This window comes from Bactrocera latifrons, unplaced genomic scaffold, assembly GCF_001853355.1.
Source record: "Bactrocera latifrons isolate USDA-ARS-PBARC rearing strain unplaced genomic scaffold, ASM185335v1 scaffold_31, whole genome shotgun sequence".
Taxonomy (NCBI): Eukaryota; Metazoa; Arthropoda; class Insecta; order Diptera; family Tephritidae; genus Bactrocera; species Bactrocera latifrons.
The window spans coordinates 960160-986841 of NW_017536741.1; the positions used below are offsets into that span (position 1 = coordinate 960160).

Below are 26682 nucleotides of genomic sequence, written 5' to 3' on the forward strand. Positions count from 1 at the left end.
CAGCAGGTCCAAGGAGCAAATAAGGCTATCCCTAGTGCCAACAATAAGTGTCATTGCTCTTCGTTATGCAAGGAAGTAAGAGGTATACTTTTAATAAGAAACTTGGTTAATATCATCTTGGTACTCGGTCATATAGGAAAAGAAGGAAATGAAAAGGCTGAAAAGGTCTCCTACTCGTAAGCAGCTGGAGACACAATTCCCCTAAGCCTCTGGTCATTGAGCTCTTTAGAGGGTTATTTGAAGCAATGAACCCGAGTGGGACATCTCATGTCTTGGAGCACTAGTAACACAGGGCATACCATAAAATTACTTTGGGTTAGTGTTGATAGTGGACGAACCCAAAAGCTTCTACTGCTAAGCAAAATGGAGCTGAGACGCCGTAATATCGTATGGGACGCCGAAATATTTTCTAATCATGTGTCCACCCTTCAGCCATATGAGAAGAGTGATATTCTAGGACTCCTAATACGTCAACTAAAAAGACATTGGACAGTTGGAATGGTTAAATTAGTTAACACCCGGGACTTATGAAAAAGCAATCTCAAGAGTAATCCTAAAGCACTTTTATGTTGTTGTTAAATTTAGCTAGAAGGTGATGTGGCTGCATTGTAATAAAGCATATTTATTAACGAAACCAGAGTCAATATGTCTCCGAATTCGAATGTGCTATTTTATTTAGCTACCGAACAGCATACAGTTCCGTTATTCCTGTAATCAAATGCGCCTACCGATCACACAGTGCTAAGAAAAAACGATTATTGGCCATATTGCCAAAAAAATCCATAGGGGTGCATCTAAAAAACGAAGTCTCCAAGCGGAGGCAATATCCGAGTGCGCAAACAAGTAGACACAATAAGAAATAACAAAACATAGGAACGAACGAAATGTTGAAATAAAAAGAATAGAAGAAACAGCGCCACATCGCCACACATGCACTTGCTGAAGTTTAATATGAGGCAACGGTGGTCGACCAATCAGCAGTCTCATGTGAGGACTTAACCTGCCGGCGAGTCACATACGTAGAAGACGAGGTGGGTAGCATTGAATTGCGCTACGCAAAGGGGAACTCATGGACTGGCTGCTGTTGGGCTGGCAAAGCCCATTCGCGCCGACTTTTTCATTTTCTTGGCCATACAGCCAACAAAACACACAAGCAGGCACATGAATTGTGGCGCCCGACAGGTGGCATGTGGCAAGTGGCATACGCGTAGCGGTGGCCCACCCCTACACATGTTGAAGAGAATTAATTGAAAAAATAGAACAAGAAGTCAGTGGAATGTTGCATTGCGCCTAAAAAGCGACTATGAAGAGCAAAACAAAACATAACGGCAAACGAAAGGCGGAAATACATGTGTAGCGGTAAGCATGTGTGCGCCTGGGCTGAGGAAGGAGGGGAAAAGCGGAGCCGAAATAAAACGATAAACAGGATACAGTGGACGTTATCAGCAATTGGGTGGCACTGAAAGAGAATAAACAAATGAAAAATTGCCCAATGCAAACGCATATGGCGCTATGTGCCACATGCCACATGCCACATTTGCGCGAATGTGCGAGCGTGTGCAGTAAGCAAAGCAAAAAATGTGAGCGCTGGTCAATGCCAGCTTGCGAACGCAGGCCCGAAGTGCGGCAGCGTCGGTGCAAAAGGGGCGGGTGTGTGTAACGATCCCATCATCGCTGCGTTCTAAAAAAATGAAGACAACTTTTAGGCAATGCAATTGGATGTTGAGAAACGTAGAACCAAAACGGAACAAAACAATTGTTTTGCAAATACTTACGGCGGAGAAGATGAAAAGAGGAGAAGCGGACGCGAAATAGTGAAGTGGCGCTGTGTGGCATGCGAAGTTGCAAGCACTTGTGTTTTTGTTTTGCACATCGCTCGATACTTTTAACTGGGTATCGCTAAGTTTTTTTGCCTACTTTCCGGCGCTCGAAACTTTTAACGGTATGAAGGCGCGGAGCTAAGTTGCTTCTTTCTTTTTTTTTGGTTCCTTGCCATTAGTGTTTCCATTTATGGCAGTTCCAAGCTGCCCTTCCTTGGGTGTGGCCTTTCCACTGCTACACGTTTAAGGGGCGCGGCGCATATGTATTTCTTACTGAAGCGTGGAATATTATATAACAGCTCCTTCCAAATTTTTTCCAAAAATTGTTGAAACAAGCGTCAAATAAATTATTTACGAATATGTTCAGATTTGTATACTCTTCACCTGAAAAAAATGTCGAGAAATTACCAATAATTTTAGAAGTAAGTAATGCCTCAATGCGCCTTGCTTCATTGCCTTTCATAGTCCAATGTCCACAAATCTCTCCCTCTTCAACGCGCTCCATAACGATTTATTGTCAAATAGAAATACGTACATACAAGCGACTGGCTGAAGTGGTGTCCAGTTGGATTGCCATTGTCACAGAAGTCCAGCAAGCAGCGCAAGTAAACCTAGCTGACCACTCGTTGGTCCTCAGTGCAGCTGAAATAAATTTTAGAGGCCAAGAAGTGCGAACCGTGCAACGCCAGCCGCCTAGCCATACCGATAAAAGAAAAATAAAGAATACACAAATTGAAAGAGAAAATAAAGAAGACTGATGACACAAATTAAAAAAAAATTAAAAAGAACGAGCGACAGACCAGCTCGTACAACCCAGTCAAGAGACCAGCAGTCAACCCACCAACCAAATTGAGGTACGCAGACGAGAAGTCAAACTGCAAAGGCTGAACAACTGCTGGCCAACAACAGCGAAGAAATGGGAAAGAAGCTAAGGAAGTGTAAGCGCGAAAAATGCGCGCCCCAAATAAAGCAAAAACTGGGACGCTTTTACTTTTATTTTCGAAATAAAAAAGTTCGATGAAACAGCTGAAAAGGCATACAAACACAGTGGGCGCGCCACCTTATGCCACCCTCATGGCGAAGCACATCGATGGCGCCAAAAAAAAGGAAAAGTGAAACGTGAGCCCAACGATCTGGCGCAAGAACGGCGTACAAACGCGCCAGCACAAAAAAAGTTTTGGAAAACGCAAAGCAGAGCGCTGAAAAAAATATTTGCTTTTCAATGACAACAAGTTGGGTGGCATGGCGCATGGCGCATGCCGTGCAATTGGCTGTGGGGCGTAGTGACCAACACCACGCGCCCTTACCAACTGTCTACCTCGCACGCGAGAAGAGACGCAGCGCGTCAACGCATACGCGAGTGTCCGGCGCTATTTCGTGATAGTCAGCTCGGGCATTAGCACGGTCACAAAGTGAAAGAAAAAAGTGTAGCAGGTCCACTCTCAGCCGCGCGACCGTGCGTTGTCAACCACTCAATATCTGATGCGATTGGACCACTCGAGAAATCATTAAAGTGCCGCTGTCTGACGGGCTTTCGGGCACTCGCGCACCTAAGTCACTGTCCACTTACATTTCTGCTGGACATCAGCGCACTTGCCACGCCGCTGCACGTCTGTTCAACGAAGTGTGTTGTCCAGCCTATTATCTGGCAGGCACAGCGTCCAGTGTCCAGTCCGGAAGCGCGTTCAATGAACGAGAAAGAATAACTGTGGCCGGCCACTGACCAGGCAGTCAGAAAGCTGAAGTTGGCAGTCGCGTGCTGGGCAAAAATAAATCGTAGGAAAACCAGCCAGCAAGCGAGTGCGGCGTGAAAAAATGCCGGCGAAAATGGGAAAAACTGTCGGGAAAAATACACAGAAGAAGTGCAAACAAAACGTGAAAAAAAAGAAAAAGGAAGAAATTTTTTAAATGCCTTCCTCACCCCAAAAGCGTAGGAAATATAAAACATGGGACGTGTTGCGGACGTCGTCAGCGACGGCCGCGCGGCATTGACCAACTGTGCGCTTGTAGATGGCAAACTTTTTAAGGGATGAAGTTGAGGTATGTCTTTGTGACAAGAAGAATGATGGAAAACCAAACCCGCGCGGCACTTGTGTAGCTAAGTGTGGGTAAGTGGTTGGGACAGCTGGGTTGGGTTGCGCGACTGTTGTTGTTAATGCAAACGGACATCAAATGTTGATGTACGCAATGTGTATGAGGCGCATCATATCTCTGGCTGTCGGTGTTAGTTGGTGGCAATAGTCAATTTACTAGGTCTATAGCAAAGAAGTGTCTCAAAACAGTTTTCACTCACTCGCCTTAGGTGCCACCATTTTAAAGTCCACCTCGCCACCATCAAATGTGCCGCTATGTACACAACAGTTGGGCGCAACAAGCACAAAGCAACCAGCGTTTATTCCCCAGCGACTTGTCGGCTGCGCGCTTGTGCACTTCAACGCGTGGGTGGCTGCAGCCTATTGCCATTGTTTGGCATCCGCGCCTCGCCGCCTCACACTCCTTTGCCTGCTTCTGTTTGGTTTGATATTTTATGTGCGCGCACTGCCTACCGCGCTGCCTGCCTGGCCTGCTGGGTCCATTCTCCAATATTCTGCTGTACATGCATTTTCAAGTTCTCGCTTTATTTTTTACGCGTTTTATTTAATCTTTTTCCTTTTTTTTTTTTCTTTGCTTTGCTTCATTAACGGACCGTCGACCAGCGCCCTCATTGCGGTCTTCTTGTGCAGCATTAACGCGAATCCTGCTCGTGTTGCCAAGGACTATCTCGGCGCGGACGTTCGTGGCCGTTCGCCTGTCAATGCGTCCGGTTAATTCATTTTTTTACTATCTACTTTAGCGCTCGCATTGTTGTTGTCGCTTTGTATATTTTTTACGTTTTTATTTTGCTCATTGTGTTTGTCGCGTGTTAACATTTTGTTGCCTTTTTGCCGGCTTTGATTGCTGCATGTGCGGAACTTTTTATCTCCATTCGCGCGCGTTTCCTTTGCCGTTGTCGTCCTTTTATCCATTGATGATTTGCTTCATTTGCATTGCCTTGCCAGTACAACAACGAGCATGTTGCTGTTTATACAAACCATGTTTTATTTTTGTTTTGCTTTTATTATTCGCCTGGACGCCGGTCGTTATGCTCCGCAATGGTTCTTTCCCGTCCAGTTTTCCATTAAGGCGTAGGTACGGTACAGGGGTAGGGGAAGTGTGAGTGGCAAGTCAGTCAACTGCAGCAGTATTTGACACTTTATTCTTCCACCTATATATGAAGTTAATAAGAAGAAAAACTTACAAATATGCACACACGAGTTTGACTATTGTTTGCGCCCGTCTGTATGCAGCACAGAAGGGTGTTAATTGGAAATTTTAGATAACTGGCAATTTAGCAATTAAACTCCGACGTGGAGAAAATCCCTGATTAAGTGTTATATTTTTAATGTTAGTTCATTTGAAGTACTCAATGGTGCCACAAGAATTAACAGAAGCATTTAGAATATATGACATGGTATTCAAGGTAGTTTCTTGTACTTTTGTAGCTTTCAAACTGGTATCCTACGAGTTGTGAAAAATCAGAGCTTACCTTAAACCGTAAAAAAATCTTTTAGTTGAGTCTATAACGTTACGATTGTTTCCCTTACGAAAATATTGGGTAGTCGAAAAAGTCTTTTCGTATTTTTTAAAGGAAACTTGTAATAAAATTTCCCTTAGCCAAGTCAAAATTTTATTTTTAACTCCGGCAGTTTAGTATAGAAAGATTCTGCAGTATAATTCTCAATTATTTATGTTGAAAACTGTAACAGGTTAATAAATTTTCCAAACCAAACGCATTTTCGTAAACCTGATCTCCTTCTCTCGCCACCTCGATTTTCTCTCTCTCTCTCTCTTTCTCTCCTTCTCTCTCTCACTCTCATTCAGTGCACATCATTTATGTTTTAAAATTTTCGTCCCCACTCACGCTTCATACAAAAAGTATGCTACTCCCCAAGTCATGTATCGCCAAAAAGTATGCAACGGAAAAAATGCATTTAATATATATTTATACTCACGAACGAAAACATTCAGTTTTTCAACAACGCATACTTGATTGCGCTACTTTTTCATATTTTTTTGGCGCGCGAAAATTGAGGAGCAAGCATCAACAAAAAGCAAGAAAACCGGGACACAAAACAAAACAAAGAATATACTATATACTTTTGCCGATTTCGCCAGCCCATCGCCAAAGCCTGCACATTTGCTTTGTTTGCTTTGCACGGTTGTACAAGGGTGTTTGCCTGCCATGAGGGGCACGCGCGGGGGCGGGGTGACTGGTCAATCGTTGTCAGTTGCTAGCGCGGGGTTGGCATGGGGCGTTGGTCACTCGAGTTGCCATTTGAATAGCAATAATTTTCGGCGCGCACTTTTATTTCATTTTTAGCAGATTTCCAATTCGGTCTGTGCTACTTTGTAATAACTTTTGTTTTTGTTTTACGAATTTTTAATGTTTTGACTGCGCCGAGTGCAAAATAGCAAAAAACGGCAGCAGAATTGAATTAAAAAACGAAAAATAGAAAATGAATTGAATTATTGCGAAAATCAACAGAAAGCTGGATAGACGGCCAAAGCGAGCTACGATAAAGCCGCTTTTGCGAAACATACGGGGTTGGGAGTCGGGCGTTGGATATTGGGGTGTGCGGTATGTACTTATGCATCAGACAGCTGCTAACACACTCGGGTATGGGGCTGTCGTCTTTTCAATGTGTCGTTTTTGGCGCGCACATTGCATACTTTTAGGCTGTGCACCGCGAAATTATCATGCAAACAACACATGTGACCGTACACCACAGCGACAAACGAACATGAAGGCTGTAACGCGAACGAAAACCAAATACAAGCGCACACACACACGCACACACACAATTACGGGTGCTTTGGGTGCTGGGCGCTTCAAAATAAAAGAATTTTCGGAAATATTGAACGCGTTACGGTCAAATGCAGTTGGCATACGCAGCGCGGAATATTTGATTTCACAGCGCGGGCCTGGTGGCTGTTGGCTGTAGTAGCAGTAAGCGGCAACAAGCGTGAGGTGGGGGAGATTCCACTGGAAGGGGGGTTGGCGCATAAAATTGCCAAAATAAAAGCAAAAACTTAGATAAATTGCAATTTTGCTTCGCTGATTCATTTTTTAATGAGTTGCTGAGTCGCACAACAGACCAACATCTACCCCTTCCTTCGGCAGCGGCGTTACTTTGCGGGCATGGGTTGTGAGGATTGCTGTCCACCCCTTGCCTCATACCGCGCTGGTCAGTACATATGTACGCATGCATGTGTGTATGCGCGTAGTTGCCGCCTGCAAAGGGTTGTGCTCTGCTCATTGCTCGGGTGGGCTCTTTGCTTTTTTCTGCGATTTTCTTTTAATTTCCTGGCGGATTTTCTTGTTCACGTGCTCTGTTTTGTTTCGAAACTGCATTTTTCTGCTTTTCTGGTCAACTGCTGCATTTTGTGTGCATGCACTTGGCACGCCCCCGACTCCAGCGTGGAGCCCGGCGCTTAATGTGGGCTGACAAAGGGCAAGCGCATCGCAATTGCAACGCCACTGAATTTGCACGTTGACTTATTATTTGTTTTAGGCACTTGGCTGCAACGCGACACCCACCCTGGGACCACCCTTTCGGATCGCAAATTCACATTCGCTTGAAGTGTTGCCACCCTCGCTGCTGAGCTGTTAATATGCTTGTGTTTTTTCCTCATTTTTCGGTCTAAATTTTATGAGCTCTCAGCGCTGTGGCATCGAAGCGTTGGGCAAATATTTTTGCAACCCCCAGCCGTGGCGTTTTTAGCCGAACGCCGTTCATTGCACATTTTATGCATATTATACGCTTTGCTTAATGCAAATACACATAATTTCATTAATGCGCGCCAATGTGTTGGTGTGGTGGTTGTCTGGCTTACACCCAACTGTATGTGTGCGTGGTCTTAAGGTCCGCGACGGGACGGGCGTGTGGAAACGCTTATTTTGAGCATCCTTTGTTGGTCACGTTTCCGGCTCTTTATGCTATTTCAATGCTGCGATTTGAATGAGCGAAATCAATTTCTTTTGTCCAAAAATGATGTGTTAACTTTATGTACGTGCCGTTATTTTATACTCACACAGCGCACACGAGCTGTCCTCAGTCGGCGCTGAGGCTTTTCAAACTGGCTTCAAATCATAAAAATTATAAAATTTCAAGCGGAGTATGTATTTGCACTTTAAGCGAGCAGTAGTAGTTGTTGTTGTTGTAGTGTCAGAAGCCATGGCTGTAATAATTCAAAGGAATGGTGCCGAGCTGGGAGTCCCTGGCCGGAAAGAAACGGTTCCGTTTCGATAACTTAGACCCGTCCGTCGTGGGAATGGAGTAGTCCTCAGCTTCTGCTTTTGTTAACTTAAGAATATTCTCAGGAGAGTCGTGGCTCAAAATCGTATTCGTCAGGTTTCGCTCCCCTTAACTTTTTCTGTTTTCACATTTGAAAACCCGCTTCGGAGTAGGCGCCATTAGTCCATTAACCCGAGGTGTAAATATCGCGAGACAAACTTCTGGCGTCGCTAACAAACAGCTGCCAAACATGCACTATTTTATATGTGGAGCTTAAGTTTCACGCAAATACAAAACAAACCAACATGAAAAAATTTCATTGATTGGGTTTTTATATAGACCAGTCCGGGCCAAATTTGATCTCGCAGTTCGGTCTTCAATTTGAAAACTCTGCCAGTTCTGGAAGTCAAATAAAGAGTCAATTCTTATATTATAAATAAATAGAAGGGTTGCTATCGAGACAAAACTATTACAATTGGGGAAATAGTGTCCACAAAATTCTATAAATATCTTTAGGAATCTTGAGGAAACTCAGACTTACCCACAGTGACAAAGGAACAAGTAGTAGGTAAATGTAATTATCAAGGTCCTGAAGGAAGGAAAGTTATGTTAGTTTAGTAGGCTTGAACCCATACATATATGACTTTTGGTCCTTTGCGATTCCAGATAGAGTTCCGTTACGAAATCCATGACCTTTTAGGATGACTACGCTCGAAGTGAATTTCAACAGAGCCTGTGATGTCACTGACGTCAAATGTCTCATCTGTTAGTCTTATAGTGTAGGTGTGTGCCGCCATCACCCCTTCTATGGGGTGCCATTAGGAACATAGTATTTTTCCGCTCTACCGGTTTACACATGTTTGCTCAAACTTTGCACCCAGATAAATCGTTCCACCGCGTTTTGATCTTCCTTGGCATGCTTTTGTTCAGATCGTCGTATAACCCACACATGGGTTATCCAATGTTGATTATATTTCTTGATGGCCGCACACCACACTCTTGGCAATATAATTACTACTCAGTTGGGGTTAAGTCGTTTGGTTCTGGCGGCGCTCTGCACTGCTACTCTGCTCTCTAAGACACCTCTGGCGGACATGCGAAGCGAGGTTAAAGCCTTGATTGCTGCTTGGCTGTCCACGCTTATGCTGACTCCGGAGTTGGCTGTTGCTTTAAAGCCAATCACCGCGGCTTTCCCAATAACACAGACCTCAGTTTGTACTGTCAGCAAACTTTGCTGCTCAAACTTTTGAAGCCCATAGCTAGCCAGCACACAACCCAAACTTTAACGTTAATCACTACATTTTATATTACGCATTATAAATCGCTCATTTCCTTACTACCAGCCACGTTGACTTTTTAAATTGCCATAATTACTGCAGGCCTACTCAATTACAAACAAAAGATAACATACTTAATTAGCTCATTGACTGAAATAAATGTTATTGACTGCAATTGTTTGCCTTCCGATTCGTGCCACTTATATAAGTATACTTCATGGCGCATTTGCAGCGAAATCAAACGGAAAATTAGAATGAAGTGTAAACACGTAGAGGCACAAAAGTTTTCGCGAACAACAACAATAAATTAAAATCATAGCATAATAATAATAATAAAGTTTGCGCATATTGCAATTATCATATGAAATCAATTAACGTGAGTGCGCCTTAGCATATGCAATGAGGGCCAACAGCCCGAGTTAAATACGCTGTCGGTCAGCGAACATATTTTTCAACGTTTTTGCACGGCGCATGCAAACTACACACATACAAACAAGTGTAGTTAACGAACATATGCCTAGATATATATAAAAATATGTGCGTGTGTGTGAGTGTGTGGGCATAGGAGTGTTTAAACATTAAATCGAACACTTCGAAAAGCTGCACTCGCCAGCCAACAGCCAGTGGCACACATGCACACACGCACTGAGGCAGACGCGCAAGTATTTTTAGGACACGTCGATCATACAGTCACACACGCATACAAAGGTACAACTATTTGCGCTGCAGTGTCTTTGAGTGCCTTGTCCAGCGCTGCTAAATAGCGTGAAGGCGGCGTTGGTGGGGGTGGTGGCATCGCTTAAAAGTTCAATGTTTGCCGCACAAATCGAAACTGTGTTGAAATTTATGACTGTTGCTGTATGTTGATAGTTTTTCGCATGTTGTTTTTGCTGTTGCTTGCAGGCGCTATCACAACGCCAGCAGTTGCCAATACCAACACTCACTATTAAAAGTACTCATGTCTGTGTGCGATAGTGTGAATGTCCTGGCTGAAGGCACGAACGCTGCGAAGAGACACCGGCCACCAACCAACGCCGATCACTATTGCTTACCACCGCTTACAACACCACTGCAGACATAAGGATGTGTGACGCCCAATACACATACATATTAGTGCCTGTGTGGCTTTGAATTTATCGACACGTCTGATATTGCGCCACCCGAAAGGATTGTGCGCGAAAAAAGGAGCAACATTAAAATGAAGTTGGCCATAAGCATTGATGTGAAATGAATTAACTTTTCAACAGATTTGCGAATGCTCAATTGAATACGGCGACGAGCAGACTGATTGTAGCCCAGTTGATACTAAAGTGTATGTGCGTGGGTCACTTTTGATTGAAGCAGATAAGCAGGCAACTTTAGAGTGGCGCATTAAGGCTTTCAAAGGTCTAAGTGAAGCATTTAGGGAAGCCACTCCACAAGTCGGATGAGTAAAATGTTGAAATAACCAATTCATAATAATTATTTATATATTGAATTATTTATATTGACCTAAGTCTCACATTTTACAATATATGTAAATATATTTCAACTGGGGAAAATTTCAAAATGTATTTCTGACTTTTCTTTATCAGCGGTCAGAGGAAAAACCTTTGGCTTGCTGCTCTACATCAGACACAGTTCTATATAAGGCTTGTAGCGAGCTTTGGTTAGATTAGGTAAGGGCAAGAGGCCTATCGTAACAGAGATCTCAGTTGGACAGTTAAAACCGTTGGGCCATTGTGGTACCCAAAAACTCCCACATACTGGATCATAAGGCCCTTACAAATTGACAAGGCATTTTCGTTTATCACAAATTGGTTGAGACGGCTAAGGTCAGCTTCGGCTATGGGTTCTGGTTTGTCGAAGGTAAGACTACCAAAATGTTTTAGTCTCAGTTGTGCAAGGCTGGACAGTTAAGAGAAAATGACTGGATGTTTTCACCTCACCTTCCTCCGTACAACCTCGACAACTAGCGTCTGCTAAGATTCTTAGCCTTACTACACGTATATTGGTTGACATCAAGTGAGAACTTTACGTCGGCGGCAAGATGCACTTTACTCAAGACAAGTAGTTCAGAAGATCTCCTGCATTCTAAGCAAAAGGACCCTGTAGTCGCCCTGAAACTAGTCCTCGAATTGCGCTCGTGAGTTTCACTGCTTCACTGCTAGAACTCAAGACGCCAATGAAGATCCAACTCGGTCCATTCCGATGTGAGCGGCGCGATGGTGCCCCTCTGGCTATCTTATTGAAATCGCAGATACCTCTGTGATCAGGCATTCAAACGAAATTGATGATGAAGCAGATTGATGATATTTCTATAGTGAGGACAGACACATTGACTGGCTTTGAGCGTGCAGTTAGCGAACCAATTGCTGTCGGAGTGAATGTTTTCCTGGAGCTGCACTTTGTAGCATACCGCCTTGATTGCAATCTCTTTGGCCTGAAAAACACTACGGTGGTTCAGTAGCTTATGCGTGAAAAAGCTCACTGCGCCTTTTCTCTAGCGACGCTCCACACACGTATTCATCGTTAGGAAGTGAGCAGAGAAAAAGCCGCCACGAGTGAGAGACACAATTAGCCATGCTTTCATAGACGCAGTTGAAGAAAGAGTATCCCTTCATATATACAGATTTCCTAGCCTTTAAAGCACACTTTGCAGCCATACACCTGCCGCCAATATCCATGGGTGCTGTGCTTTAAATGGTTTTAGATGCTACGCTTCTTGGACACGCTCAAGGTTTTTAGCAAAATTAGCCCTTTCAAGCGACCTCTACCAGACAAATACACCAGAGAATATTCTTATAAGGCAACCGATGCTTCCTAACTCTCTCCGCAATATTTCACCTCCAAGAAAGCTTCTTATCAACGCTGAGCCTTAGATATTTCAACTCAATAACAAGATGAAAACGGAAAGCCTCGTAGGGCCTCTTCCTACGTTTGGGATCTTCTACTTCCTTATAAATAAAAACCATTTCACTTTTACTTGAGTAAACGATTAGGCCGCTGCTATTCGCGCGGTTGTATACCTCGTTGAGCTACCTTTCGGATAGAGTATTTTTCTTTAAACATAAGACCAACTTCGTCAGCGTAGCCTTTCACCCGACAACTTAGTTTCTAGAGTTCTTAAACCACCAAAATTCAAAGTAGTGGGGAAAGTACTCTACACTGCGGGTGCCCCCATTGAACTTTCGGGATCTCTTTGTACTACCCCCTGTCCCAAAAAGGACTATAAACAAATCGACTTGACGGCCTTAACTATCACCTCCTACGGTACTATGCTGAAAGCCTTTTTGATGTCGAAAAAGCTTTCTACAAAAAATTTCTTACACATAAGGGCACCCTCTAGCCATGACAGTGCATCGAGCCAAGCAGTTTCGACCGAGCTTTAAAAAAAAATGTGTGCTTAGCAGATAACATTTAACTGCTTACTTGGTGATAAATATCAAGAATTTATTAAAATTTTCATAGATATTCTCATGAAACCCACACATTTCAGTAACTGTAAGATCTCAACAGCTCCAAAGCAAATAAAATTCAATTATTTTTCTATTTTATTTACACACAATAATTGTGTTAACCGACAGAGCCTTGCAAACGCATACCGCCACAATTAGCAATACATGGTCGCAAGTACTCACATTCCTTTAATGCAACCCACAATTTTTCCACTTCGAGAACGTTGCCACTTGTCATAACAAACCAGCTCGACTGTCCTTTAATTATGCGGCGAGTATGGTTGCAAGGCAAAGCTCGGATGACAACTTTCTTTTTATCTCTCTATTTCTACCCTGCCGACCTTGATTGACCACAACGGTGTCGTCCGATTGCCAGACCAGACCTTCACCAAGGCTTCCAACTGCTGTTAATTGCAGCGTTGCCACTGATACCCTACTTAATGCTAATGCTGCAAATTAGGAATAAAAACAAACAGAAATATTCTGAACAAGTTGAGAAAAACTCGAAAATCCGCAAGGATGACAAGCATAAAAAATATATATAAAAAGGTGAGTCGCATCAAGGCAAACGAAGCGAAAGCAAGTTGCGCACAAAGATGGAAATTACGGTGGAAAAAATCCCTATAAATTGTAGAAAAGTAGAGGGCAGCACGTTTGGCAAAACCAATAGTAATTATTGGCAATTAATACCGGCCACTATTACCCCAAGCGCCGCGAGAGTGGCGGACATGGGCGCAGTGACAGTTGCTCTGGCCGGCGCAGCTACCAAACAAAAACATGCTGAAAAACGAAAGGAGAATAGAAAAAAATAATAAAAAAGGTAAAAAGGTCGGTGAGCGCTTGCTTAATGATATTTGGTTTAGGTGTCCGTCTGCATGGCAAGCGGCGCGCACGAAGGTCCTGCTCTAGCGCTAAGGTGTCGGCGCTGCTTTCGTTGGGTGGGAAATTTTGCCAGCGCTTGCAATTAAATGCGCGACAGGCTATTTGCATAGGAAATTAACATAATTGCATTAAACACCGTCTTGCCGACGCTACAACCGTTAATGGCGCTACTAATATTGCCGCCTTGAGCAGCTCTGCTGCGGAGGGTTTAAGAACAAAAACATTTTTACTATTAAAGGTTCGATTAAATCCAAAAATATTGGTCGCTTGTATTTAATATGTAAATGTGAGTAGATGCAAATGAAAATATATTGGTTTGTCGAAAAATTATTTTCGTATTTCTAAACAAATTTTAACATATTTTTATTATACTTTTATAATTAACTTAAATGAGTCAAATATGTACCATTTTGGTACACCACTTTTTGCCATTTTTCCGCTAGAAACATTATTCCATCAGAGAAAAACTTTTCTAGTTTCTCAGCGAAAACCTGCGACAAGTAATTTTCACAGGCTTCTCTTGAAATCAACTTTACTCCATTAAGGAAGTTCTGCGTTGACCGAAACAAATGGTAGTCCGATGGTGCGAAGTCAGGGCTATGTGGTGTATGCATCAAAACTTCCCAGCCAATCTCTCCCAGGAAGATGAAGCCCTTTCGTGGATCAGTTCTGGCTGTTTTTTTTCGATTGCTTGCTTCCATCTCATCAGCTGTTGACAGTATAATGTAGATTTAATACTTCGACCTGGCTGTAGCAGCTCATAGTGGATGATTCCTTTTCAATTCCACCAACACTCAGCTTGGCCCATGATCTTTTTCGCACATTATAGTCGTATTTGATCTACTTTTCATCTCTTGATAACACTCGCTTCAGAATTGTTTCGATTTCATTTCAGTTTCAACAAAGAAACGCAGATGTTAATTCGGTCTATTATACTTTTCACACACAATTCCTGTGGTACCCAAACATCGTGCTTCTTTTTGTAGCCAGCCGTTCTTAAGTTACTGAATTGTAGCACTGGATATTTACGAATTGACAAAATAGGAAAAGACTTTTTCGACTACCAATATATTTACATAAGTATTGCGGGGATACCTATCAACGAGGCAAAACACGTACTCTCCTAGGTTAACTTGATAAGATTTCATTATTATGAGAAGAGAAATATTTACTTTTCAGCAATCGAAGTGTCTCTAAGTGAGGAGCCACAAGAAAACCTAAGTTTAGGTGACATAAGTTTAGGTTATGTTGTGACTCTCTGAAGACTCATGACTCCCAAACTTTGGCCTTCAGAATGAGGTATAGAGTACATAACTTTTCAATTTTTAAATTCTATCCACCAACTGCTTTCAACGTTCCACCTTCCACCTTACTTGTAAGACTTAAACTAAAGAAGCGGATGCTTGAAGTCGGCACTTTAAGTAGAAAATAAAATATTGATATTACTTACTATATTTAATTCAAAGAGACTTTCTATTAAGTACTACTACAAGGAAATGTCCAGCGCTTCGACTTGCGCTGGCTAGTCAATTCGCTCCCTATGTTCAACGAGCAAAGCGATTTTTTTAGTTTCCCAACCGTGTGTCTCTTTTTACGCCACAAACATTGTCACCCCCTTGCTTCAGCACACAGTCAAAAGTGTGTTGCATGCACATTTATATGGACGCATTCGTCCAACATTGAAATTATTTCACACATGATTAATTTACATCCTCTTCTAGTATTCAAATGAGCTTGGCATTAAAAGCCGCAATCAAACATTGCACGTTCTGCATGAATTAGTGTCAGTTGCATTACAATAAATTAACATAATAACAAAAACAAGAACATAAACAGCAACATGATATATGCAAACGTGCGAAACGCTTTAAATAAGACAAGCGCATGGAATTTCATTTAAGTTAGTAACACGCCAGCACGAACACACACACCAACACAAGCACAACTGCCAACTGGCCAACGGTAGATTACATTAAATGACTGTTATTACGCCTGATATCGGCGCTGTTTGTCAAATGTACAACTTGTTCGACGCATAGCCTAACATTAGCCAGCTGTGCAGTTGCATGTGTGCGCCCGCTGCGCCGCGCGCTTTTTAAGGGAATTATGAAAATTCGCAATTAGACTGGCAGCAGCAGCAAAACATCCGCCACTGCGCGCCACACGAATATGCATATGCTCGGTGTACGCGTCTGTCTCTTATACACATCTAGATGTGTATAAGAGACAGTTTTAAGGGAATTATGAAAATTCGCAATTAGACTGGCAGCAGCAGCAAAACATCCGCCACTGCGCGCCACACGAATATGCATATGCTCGGTGTACGCGTTGGGCATTTGCCAGCCTCATCAGCGTGTCAGCAAACATATTGTGTAATTACATAATACAAATATAATTTAATAAAGTCACTTAATGCGAAATGCTACTTGCTACATGTGGCAGTTGAAAACTGACTGTTAAGTTTTGAATGCCGCCACACACACACTCACACGCACACATATACATTTGTACTCCATTCAAAGACCGTTTTGCGGGGGGAATAAGGAGTCATGTGTGGGTTTTTTCATGACTGGAGCACTTACATTGAAATAAAGGCACTACAGTGCGTATGCGCGATATTTTTGAAATGAGCAAAAACGAATAAAGTGCAGTGATTTGAGTTGAAATATTTTGAGTTGTAAGCAACACTAATTCAGTGTATGTGAAATTCTTATAAAATTACTGAAACATTCAAATGGGCCGGTTATGACCAACAACAATACATAGAAATTAAAAATCATAAAGCTTTCTTGAAAGACGTGATTAACTAATGAACTTTCTGTCTTTCCTCTTCCAGGACTATGAAAAGGATATCACCAGCCACAAGCTCAACTCACCGCTTAGCAATCACAGTCTGCATGAGCTGCACAATCAGAACTCTTACGAGAAGGATCACGTCAAAGAGCTGGAATTTTATCAAAGCTTAGCCAAGGCGGCCTCACTGGCCAATCACAATGACGCACATTCGAGGCATTCGCATGATTCACACGAGCTGTCACCGCCCACTTCGCCGCAACCAATGCAAATCGACACCGATGTGGGTGAGGATTGCGATGCGCGCGATCATCTCAATCCCCTGTCCGACGCGGAGGAACAAGAGCAGCAGGCGAAGGCGTCCGCTTCGGCTTTGGCGGTGGCAGCAGCGGCAGCGCAGGCGCATCTGAACGGAACTAGTGAGTACATATCGAAATCCAATTCTAAGAAAATTAAAAAAAATACCACAAAAAACATCACAAATATTCAATAACAGGAAGACGGAATATTTTCTAAAGAGTATAGACTTCGGTTTTCGGTAAAAGAAAGCTACTTTCTTACGTCCAAAGATGGCTTTACACTAGTTTCACAAAGTCTTAGTTTTTACTCGAAATTTTATTTTCCTAATTTTAAACTTAACAAAAGGTTTCCAGTGGTACATTTGAGAATAGTAAAGACAAAAAGATCCAGAACATTCTTCAACCGTTTTCCACGCTTCCATCTAGCGGGCAATACCCCTCGCAACTAAATTTAGAGCCTACAAAACTATAACTGTTTTTTTACATATCAATATACATATACACAAGTATTGGCACAAAATACGAAGAGACTTTTTCGACTAACCAATAAATAGGTTATTTTAATATACTTAGAGAAGCATTGGTCTGTACTCACGCCTCCTATGGATAACTTAAATGCTTAAATTTCACGGGTTTCGTTGAATTTGAGCCCTTTGTTGTTCAATTTACCTCGTCTATGCGTCAAGCGTTCAGGGAATCCTCACAAATGTCCAACTAATCGAGCAAATCAAGAGGCATCAGCGCACACTGACATTTACTAGCACCACACTCACACAAATCAACATTCACACAGATAACTTACAAGCCACACACGCGGCGACCGTAGCAAGCGCACACAGACGGGTCATTAAGTACCTCCAGCAGACAACACCGAACACAGCATTTAACTCATCAAAGCCCGATCCCCAAAATTTTACTAATAACTTGCAACTTGTCTCATTTTTACCGCCCTTACTACACAAATCCACACCGCTACGCTTCAAAACTGCACACACCGGCCACCACATACAACATCATCAACAACAATAACAACCATGCACCCACCGTAACCGTAACCGTACACACTGCAGTGCAAGACATGATAAATTTACAAAAATTACAAAATTTAGCCACGCTCCAGCAGCAGCAGCAACAACAACAGCAGCAACACCATCACCTGCAACATTCCAGCGGCGGCAATGGCATACACCAGCATCACCACCACCACCACACACAACTTCCACACTTACATACGCCACCTGGCGGCTCATCCACACCGGTGAGCGTGGCACCAAGTGTCACACCGGCCACAGCAGCAGCATTAGCAAGTCTTCAGGGATTAGCGGCTGGTATCAGCGCCTCAGCTGCAGCGGCGGCAGCGCTCAACTCACCACTCAATCTGACTGTGGGCGCCGGTGCCGGTGGCAGCGCTGGCATTAGTGCTTGTCTGCCACCAATTGGCGCCACTGGTCCACACAGCGCACCCTGCTCCCCCACGGCGCTATCCGCCTCGAATGTATTGGCTGCAGCTGCAGCCGCCGCCGCGGCTTCTAACAATAATAATAATAATAAAGTCATGTCACATGCTGGCGTCTGTGGTAGTGGCCAGGACAACGGTGACGGCACATCGCCCAACTCGAACTCGGTGCAGGCACAGACGATGGCTCAGAACACTTTGGCAAATGTGTTGAATTCAGCGGCAGCGGCCGCGGCAGCTGCAGCAGCAGCTGGGGCAGCGGCCACCGCCTCACCGCCGCCCGCGCTGCCGACACCGGCGACAAGCGCCCAAATGCCGCAACTGATACTCGCATCCGGGCAACTGGTGCAGGGCGTGCAAGGGGCGCAGCTGCTCATTCCAACGGCGCAGGGTAAGTAGCGTAAATATGTATTTATAATTGTTGGTTGATAATAAGGCGAAACCGATGAAAGACTGCTTAAGCAAAATGATCGGATTTGGAGCCTAATTCTTTAAATGTACTGTCGTATGAATTCACTTTCGAGACATTCCAAATAGCTTGTCAAATTGCTGGATGACAACTAATTTGATGAATTTCTTTAAACGAGACTTTACTCTTTCGTCCTTTGATGATGTTTCCCTCTTTTCGCAGGTATAGCCGTACAGACCATTCTGACCATACCAGTGAGTCCGCAGATCAACACCAATGAGCAATTCTTGCAAAACTTCGGCGCCTTTGCATCATTCCAGCAGCAACAGCAGCAACAACAAGCACTCTTGCCACCTCCTTTGCCACCAGCGCTCGCTGCCTTGCAACACGCTTCAACGCTGCCTCAGCTCGCGCAAACCCAGACGAATTTACTCAAACCCAACCTGTTCTCGAGCAGCGTGCAACAGCTGTTAGCCGCCTTGCATCCGGAATTGTTTGCCGCGGCCGCCGCTAATCATCACCTGCACGCCTCGTCGCAAGCCTCACATCATGCCATGCATCATGCGCAGCAACAACGCAGTGACCAACAATCGGCGGCGCCACCACCGCACCTTGCCCATCTGCCACCACCGCCGCATCATCACCTAGCCACACATTCGCACACGCTGTCGGGTGATTTGCATTTAGCTGCCGCAGCAGCCGCGGCAGCAGCGCGTAACAGTGAAAGTGCACATTCTCCACCGAGTTCACCCCCGCCGCACAGCATCGGCGGCGGAGCTGAACGCACGGTCAACAGCAGTGCGTCGTCAAGTACAAAAGCCGCCGCGGCGGCAGCGGCAGCAGCAGCCGCTTTTCATCTTCAACAGCAATTACACATTAAGCAAGAAACCTCTCCGCGTCATCATCATCACGCATTGCACACACATACACACCATAGCGGCGCACATCACCACTCACTGCGACACACAGTGGATGAGCTCGCCTCACCAAACCGGGAAATTGGAAAGTCGGCTAACACAAGCTCTTCGGTTACATCGATGCATATGCCACCGGATGTGAGCGCATCTCCACCGCCTGGACTTAGTGCACACCATCATCACTTTCATCATCGCAGCAATGTGTTGGGAAGTGGTCACCAGACGAGCTCGACACCATCGCCACGTCCAAACTCGTCCACGTCGACGTGTACGATGACGTTGCGGGACCGTGATAGGGATAGGGAGCGAGAGCGGGAAAGAGAACGTGACCGTGAACGCGATAGGGAGCGAGAGCGGGAACGTGAACGCGCTGAACGCACGGAAACACATCACAAACGCAGTCCTACATGTGGCAGTGGCTCGCTAAACAACGGGCCCAACGCTATCGCGTGCAGTGGCATGAATCTCAGCCATCATTCCAACAAACGTGAAAGGGAACGTGAGCGCGAGCATTTGAGACGTTCATCTTCACCTACACTCGGCTCGACATGCAACTCAACACAATTGCCGGTGAGCGGTCGCAACGCATCCTCCGTGGCAAGTTCGTTGTGCGCTTCCAATACCAACTCAGCCTCAATCAATGCATCAGCGTCAGCAACATCCGCCTCAGTATCCGCAACTGGCAATCAACATCACCAACATGGGCATCACTCACACCAACATCACCAAAGCCATCATCAGGCACACCACAGTCTACACCATCATCCGCATACGCTGTCGTCAGGCGTCACAACAAGTTCGGCTTCCGTCTCATCGGCCGGCGGCGTATTGTCGTCTTCGACATCGACGACTTCCAACGAAAGAGGCTATTCATCTCCCTTGCGCGGCACTGCTGGTCAATTGTTCCGCACCCACTCACCGTCACCGTCATCATCCGCAGCGGTAGCAGCCATCACGCACTTGCATCATCATCAACATCAACAACAGCAGCAGCAGCAGCAACAACAACAGCACGGCCAACATGCACACAATATGAGCTCACCGCATGAGCGTGATTTTCTAGGAAATGGCGGCGGAATGAGGGCATCTCCACTGGGTATTGGCATTAGTGGCGGCGGGGCAGCGGTTGGCATGGGCAGTGGACAATCTTCAGCGACCAGCATGCTCAACAGCATTAATAGGTAAGTTCATAGGGGTACGAAATTTCGCTGAGCATAACAAAGCACGGTTGTGGTGTGCTAATTAGACTACAGAGAAGAGGAAAATTAATATGGGCCTTTGGGGCCACCAAATAACTTTTAATGGTTGCGTATCAGAGAAAGAGATTTATTAAAACTCGCAAAATTGATATTGGCGCACACACAAAGCCTTTGGTGCCATAACATAGCCGCGCAGCAACTTGAATGTATTTTAAGTACCAATTAATACCCCTCCACTTGTATTGCAGACTCTCCGCCTCGGCAAATGGTGAATTGACCATCACAAAGTCGCTGGGTCCGCCATCAGCGACCGCGATACGTGCATCCTCTGCCTCGCCCACCTCGCCGGGTCTCGGTTCGTCGTCGCTTGGCATAAATACCTCATCCGCGTCGCATCTGGTGCATCACCCGCACCATGGCATGCACTCGATGAAACTCAGCCCGACAACCAGTTCGTCAATGCAACGTGAACGCGACCGCGAACGCGAGCGAGATAGAGAAAGAGAGCGAGACCGTGAAAGAGAACGCGAACGTGAACGGGATCGTATTAGTGGCAGTGGCCTTGGAGAACCGACTTCTCAGCTCTCTCCTAATGGCACGGACGGTTCGAGCGGTGCGCACGATCTTCTAATGGATTCACCGAGTGAGTAAAGATCGCTTTCTTTCAATTACTTTCACTAATTTAAGACCCGTAATTAAACACATTAGGAAACCTTGGATCATTTCCGTTAAGTGACGGTTAAATGGCTCTTGGTACATTTTCATAATATGTCTTAGAAGTTTTTAGTTTAGGCTAGGGTATCCATATAGACATTTTTCATGAGATATATTTCTATTATGAAGTCATAGAGCTTAGTGTTGGCCACTAATACCCTAATTATACTCTTAACACAGTATAGTAAATTTACCACGAAGTTTGTAATACTCAGAAGCACACGTCGTAGACCTTATAAAGTGTAGATGTCAATAGTCAGTTTGATGAGCTCAGTCGATTTAGCCATGTCCTTCTGTCCGTCAGCATATATACACGCACGCAAACTAGTTCCTCAGTTTTTGAGATATCGATCTGAAATTTTGCATACCTGCTTTTCTCTCCAAGAAACTGCTTATAGGTCGGAATCGCCGATATCGGACTACTATAGAGTACAGCTGTCCTACAAACTGAACTATCGGTTTCAAGTCCTTGTATGGGAAACTTTTTTATTTTACAAGATATCGCCATGAAATTTAAAATGGTTTACTATCCGGAGCCACAGTACAACCTCCGAAGAAATTGTTCATATCGGGGCACTATAGCATATAGCTGCCATACAAATTTACGGAACGAAGTTTTTTTCTTGTATAGAAACTCTTTTATTTGTGAAGGTTATTCTAGTTAACGATTCTCTTTTCTTATGATTAATTGTTCAAGAGACCGACAATTATCGGTGGGTGGTTTGAAGAAGGGCTACTTGCAAATATAGCAGGAGTTTTCAAGGAGATCTTGATCCTTTCTTTAAACTGCTGTAATATTTAAAATTCATGTCATGTAACTGATACACAAATACATCTTTACTATTGTTGTAATGCGCAGTGTTTCCTCATTTATATGCACTGTGCCGCTGTAAGAGCTGCCACAAGACCGCTAGGCGGATTTTTGTTGTAATTACTGCGCGATTTTGCCTTCAGCGGCAAGGATGGCTTGCGTAAGTTGCTTGTAAGTCGATGAGTGCATTTTGATTTATTTATTAATACAAAAGTGCGAGCATTATGCAAAGCACCATATTGTCTCCGAGGAGATGTGCTAAAGCCTTGCTGCACGGCACAACGCGCCCCGCTCCACAATATTACACCGTTGTTGTTGTTGCTGGGCCGCGCAGTAATTAAACAACTACTAACTGTTTGCTTGTTTATGCCAGCGCAGCTTATTGCATATTGCCGTGTTGCATGCAACACTCGGCGGTACTTGTCAGCGGCTGACGTGGCATTCGCTAGGTATTATGGCAACATTAGCAGCAACAATGGTTGTTACAATAAAAGCAACAACAACCCTTTAGTAGTGGGAAATTGGAGCTGCTGCCGCGGCAACAACAACAATTCAACTAACTAGTTGCTACAATATTTTGATGCTGCAACACTTTGTTGCTGCTGTTGTTGTTGTCGCTATTATTACACTTAGTTTGCAAGTGAAATGTGTCATTAAATGCAAAAACAAACTCATTCCACTTGAATGCCAAGCGAGTGCTGCGCAAAGGAAGCTGGCTGCCACATCTTAGAGACGCATCCTAGGCGCTGAAGAAGCCGCTAGGGGGCGGGAGGTGTCTTACCATACCGTACTCGAGTTTTGCAAGCGTCAATTAGGAGTAATTAAGGCAAACATTGTGTGCCGCAAGTTATTGTTATTGGTTTGTTGTTGCTGTAATTGTTGTTGCGGCGTGGCGCGTGTTGCATGAATTATGCGCACATTTAAGTACAGTTCCGAACGTTGCTGGTCGCGCATAGAATGGCATAGAATACATGGCTTTTGTTGCCTGTGCCACCGCCGCCGCCACTGCGGAATATGCGCTGCAGTTGGGCGATAAATAATTTTTCGGTAAACTTAAGGAGTGTTGACTCTCTTGGCGCAATTTGGACTGCTTTCTTAGAATTTAAGCGATTTTTGTTGACAAAATAAATTATTTCATCAGTAAATTTAGTCAAAATTTATTTCAAAATTTCCTGAAAATTTTCAAAATTTCTGAAATACCAACAAATAATTATGCAAATAAAAAACAACAACTAATAATCAATTAAAAAGTCCTCGGCCTGACACTTAAAAATACAGTTGAAGCAGAACTTGGTTTTATGACAATTTTCCGAACACTTTCCCACAAAAATCAACCATTAAGGATAAGTTAAGAGGTTGTTAGATAAGTTCTGTAGACGGTGAAAGCAGCGGATGCTCTAAAGAGATTGTTACCGACCAAAATAGCAAAAAAGTCTCCAAAATAATATTGGATGCACAATAAGGTGAAGTTGTTCGAAAGAGCTCTCTTAAGATATCAAAGAAACGTATTGGATAGATTGTGACTGAATATTTGGGTATGAGAAAGCTCTGTGTAAAGTGGGACCCGCGCGGGTTCACTCTTGAATTATTGATTCCGAGCAGTGTTTGGCGATCTTTAAGCGTTATAAACCCGAGTTTTTGCTTGGCTATGTGACAATGAATGAAACCTGACTCCATCATTTCACTCCGGAGTCCAAGCGACAGTCATCCGAGTACACTGCACACGAAGAATTCGCTCTAAGGCATAGAAAATCGGAACAGACGGCTCGCAAGCTTATGCCATCGGCATTTTGGGATGCTCAGGGAATAATTTTACAATGTAAGGCAGGAGACTTTTCAGTTGACCAGTTCTACGACTAGTACCAGAACTTCCCATTGTCATTCTTACCAGCCATTAAAGCAAATCTCAAGTTTCCCTTTACTTTTGCCGGCAATCGCTGATATCTATAATACATTTCTGCTTATTTTCCATTTTATTATTCCTTCCCTTGTATTCACAATAGCATTCGAGCCATTTGTGTTTTGCACTAACTCGTATTTGCGTTTTTCCATATACATACATACATATGTACCTGCATACATATGTGTCCGTATGTGGGGTAAACATCTGCTTGTAGTACTGTAATATGCTGAAATATTCACCTTTAATTGGCAAAAAGCTGCAAAAAGTATCCAATTATTGATCCAATTAAAAGCAAGTTCTTTGCATTCGTACATGGCGCACACCCTTGGCCAAGCAAATATGTACCCACACTCTTATATGCACATAGATATCCATGCTTATGCAGCGTGTGTGTGCTCACACATGAACACGAGCGCACATATGTATTCGCACATGAATGCATATTTGGCACTCATAAATTACAACCACTCCCTATTATTGCACCGTCATGGCCCTGCGCCGCACCGTCGGCCATTCGCGCTCGCGCTGTGTGTTCGGTGTTCTAGTGGCACTCTTTGCTTAATTTTCTAACTACGAGCGCGGAGTAATAACCTCTTACTATTTTTTGGCAAATGCGCCACTATGCTTAAAAAACACAATTAAGACCGGAGAGTGTGGCAGCCACAAAAAAATTAGCATCGTCGCACATTACATATGCAGGCATACAACTAGATACACCCATACATATGTGCAACTGTGAAGGCAAGCGAGTACCGGTATTTTTTCTATCAATCGCTGATTTATTAGCTATCATTTGCTACTTACCCAGCAGTGCAGTCTGCGCAAACAACTATAAATTTGGTAAAAAAAAAAAACAAGTAGTACGACAGCGCTGCATAGGAGAGTTGGAGAAATTACCTTTCATAACCAGTTCACGTATGCAAGTTTTCATTGAAAGAAAGGGTGCTAATTACTATGATCCCTGACTAGCCACTGTATCAGTCTCGACACTGCAAAATCTACTATAGAGCTTAGAACACTCTACTTGAGTGGCAGGTTGCCGAACTTATGCCTCAGCCAAATTAAGAGCGTAGTTGGTCCTTGTCTAAAGGATTGGGTACAATAATTGAATAACTTCCACTCAGTATTCAAAGAATTGGAATTACTATATCGATTTCACAACTATGTAATATTATTCTAAAAAATTTAGTAAATGATTAAAGATATTCATTCTCGTTAACATCTACTTCCGACCAATACACATAAAAGTGAGGTATGAGGCAATGCTCATTGCCATCAAGCCTAATTGTTTTCCTGCGCATTTTGAAACTTTTTGAAAGAACTTTTGAAAGAACCTTGAGGACTCGACCATCGATCTTTCGAAATTGCCTGCTGAAGTGTTCACTGTTACTACTGTCAACTTGTTTGGGTCCCTTGGCTGTTGGTGCCAGACTTGTCGTCACTGTGGGCCTGGTATCATATTACACCTTGTTTTTGAATCGGATTAAGCTGGCAATGCGACCGACAAGAGCCCCAAAACAAACTAAGCACATCGTTTTCATTCCCCAGTAGAGGAGATTCGGATTATGGTTCCGTTATCGACTGTTCCAAAATCTGCGAATTCTACGAATATGTACCGATGGACTAAAGCGTGAAACTGGAACAGGAGCGGGTTTTTTTTTTGTGATAATCTAATCCAAACACAGAAGGTAGCTTCAAACTAAACGACTACAATTCGGTATTTCAAGCCGAAGCTATGTGCCCAACAGAAGGTGCCAAGTGAGCTTCTACATTATCCAGCAAGTCCATAAAAATCTAGTGTGTAACCAAGCCACAATTAAGGTCATCCATAGCCTCAATACTAAAACTCATTGCGTTAGGTTATGCCAGCAGGACTTTTAGTAAATAACTCGTTTAATATCATCTGCGTACCTGGTCATACAGATATAGAAGGAAATGAAAAGGCAGGTGAATTAGTCCGCTCGAGAACAACAACGCTCCCTATGCTGCAGCAGGACATTGAGCTACTTTAGGGGTTGTTTGAAACAATACAGGACATTCTACAGAGTAACTTTGGGATAGCGCTGACAGAGGAAAGACCAAAAGCCTATATCTAGACAAAAGGAAGCTTTGTAACATTTTAGGGGTCATCAAAGGGTACCTACCTATATGATCCTATCTTTAAAAACTGTGAGAAATGGATTTGGGGAATACCCAGCCTAAAGTCGGATGAGATCAGGGTGTTACTCGGTTTCCAATACTCCAATTTAAGAGACATTGAGCAAAATCAGGTTTTTCAGCATCTAAGAATTAAATGATCAGCGTGACGAGCTGAGTACGTCTGTCTTGGTCTGTATACACGAACTAATTTCTCAGTTTTTGAGATATCGTTCTGAAATTTTACAGACGTTCTTTTCTGTGCAAGAAGCTGCTCATTTATTGGCACAGCTGATATTGGCCCACTATATCATA

At 43.7% G+C, this 26682-nt stretch overlaps 1 protein-coding gene across 4 annotated transcripts in view; it reads left to right on the forward strand.

Moving 5' to 3' along the window:
* The window catches only part of LOC108970751 (mucin-19), a 243067-nt gene that overhangs the window by 211278 nt on the left and 5107 nt on the right, over window positions 1–26682 (forward strand). For 3 of the 4 annotated variants that reach the window (XM_018936306.1, XM_018936305.1, XM_018936307.1), the window contains exons 4-7: window positions 16567–16942; window positions 17893–18669; window positions 18910–20785; window positions 21052–21446. In XM_018936306.1, the coding sequence (XP_018791851.1) occupies window positions 16567–16942; window positions 17893–18669; window positions 18910–20785; window positions 21052–21446 (3424 nt within the window). The remainder of the gene's footprint in view (window positions 1–16566; window positions 16943–17892; window positions 18670–18909; window positions 20786–21051; window positions 21447–26682) is intronic. The other variant, XM_018936308.1, reaches the window with a different exon arrangement.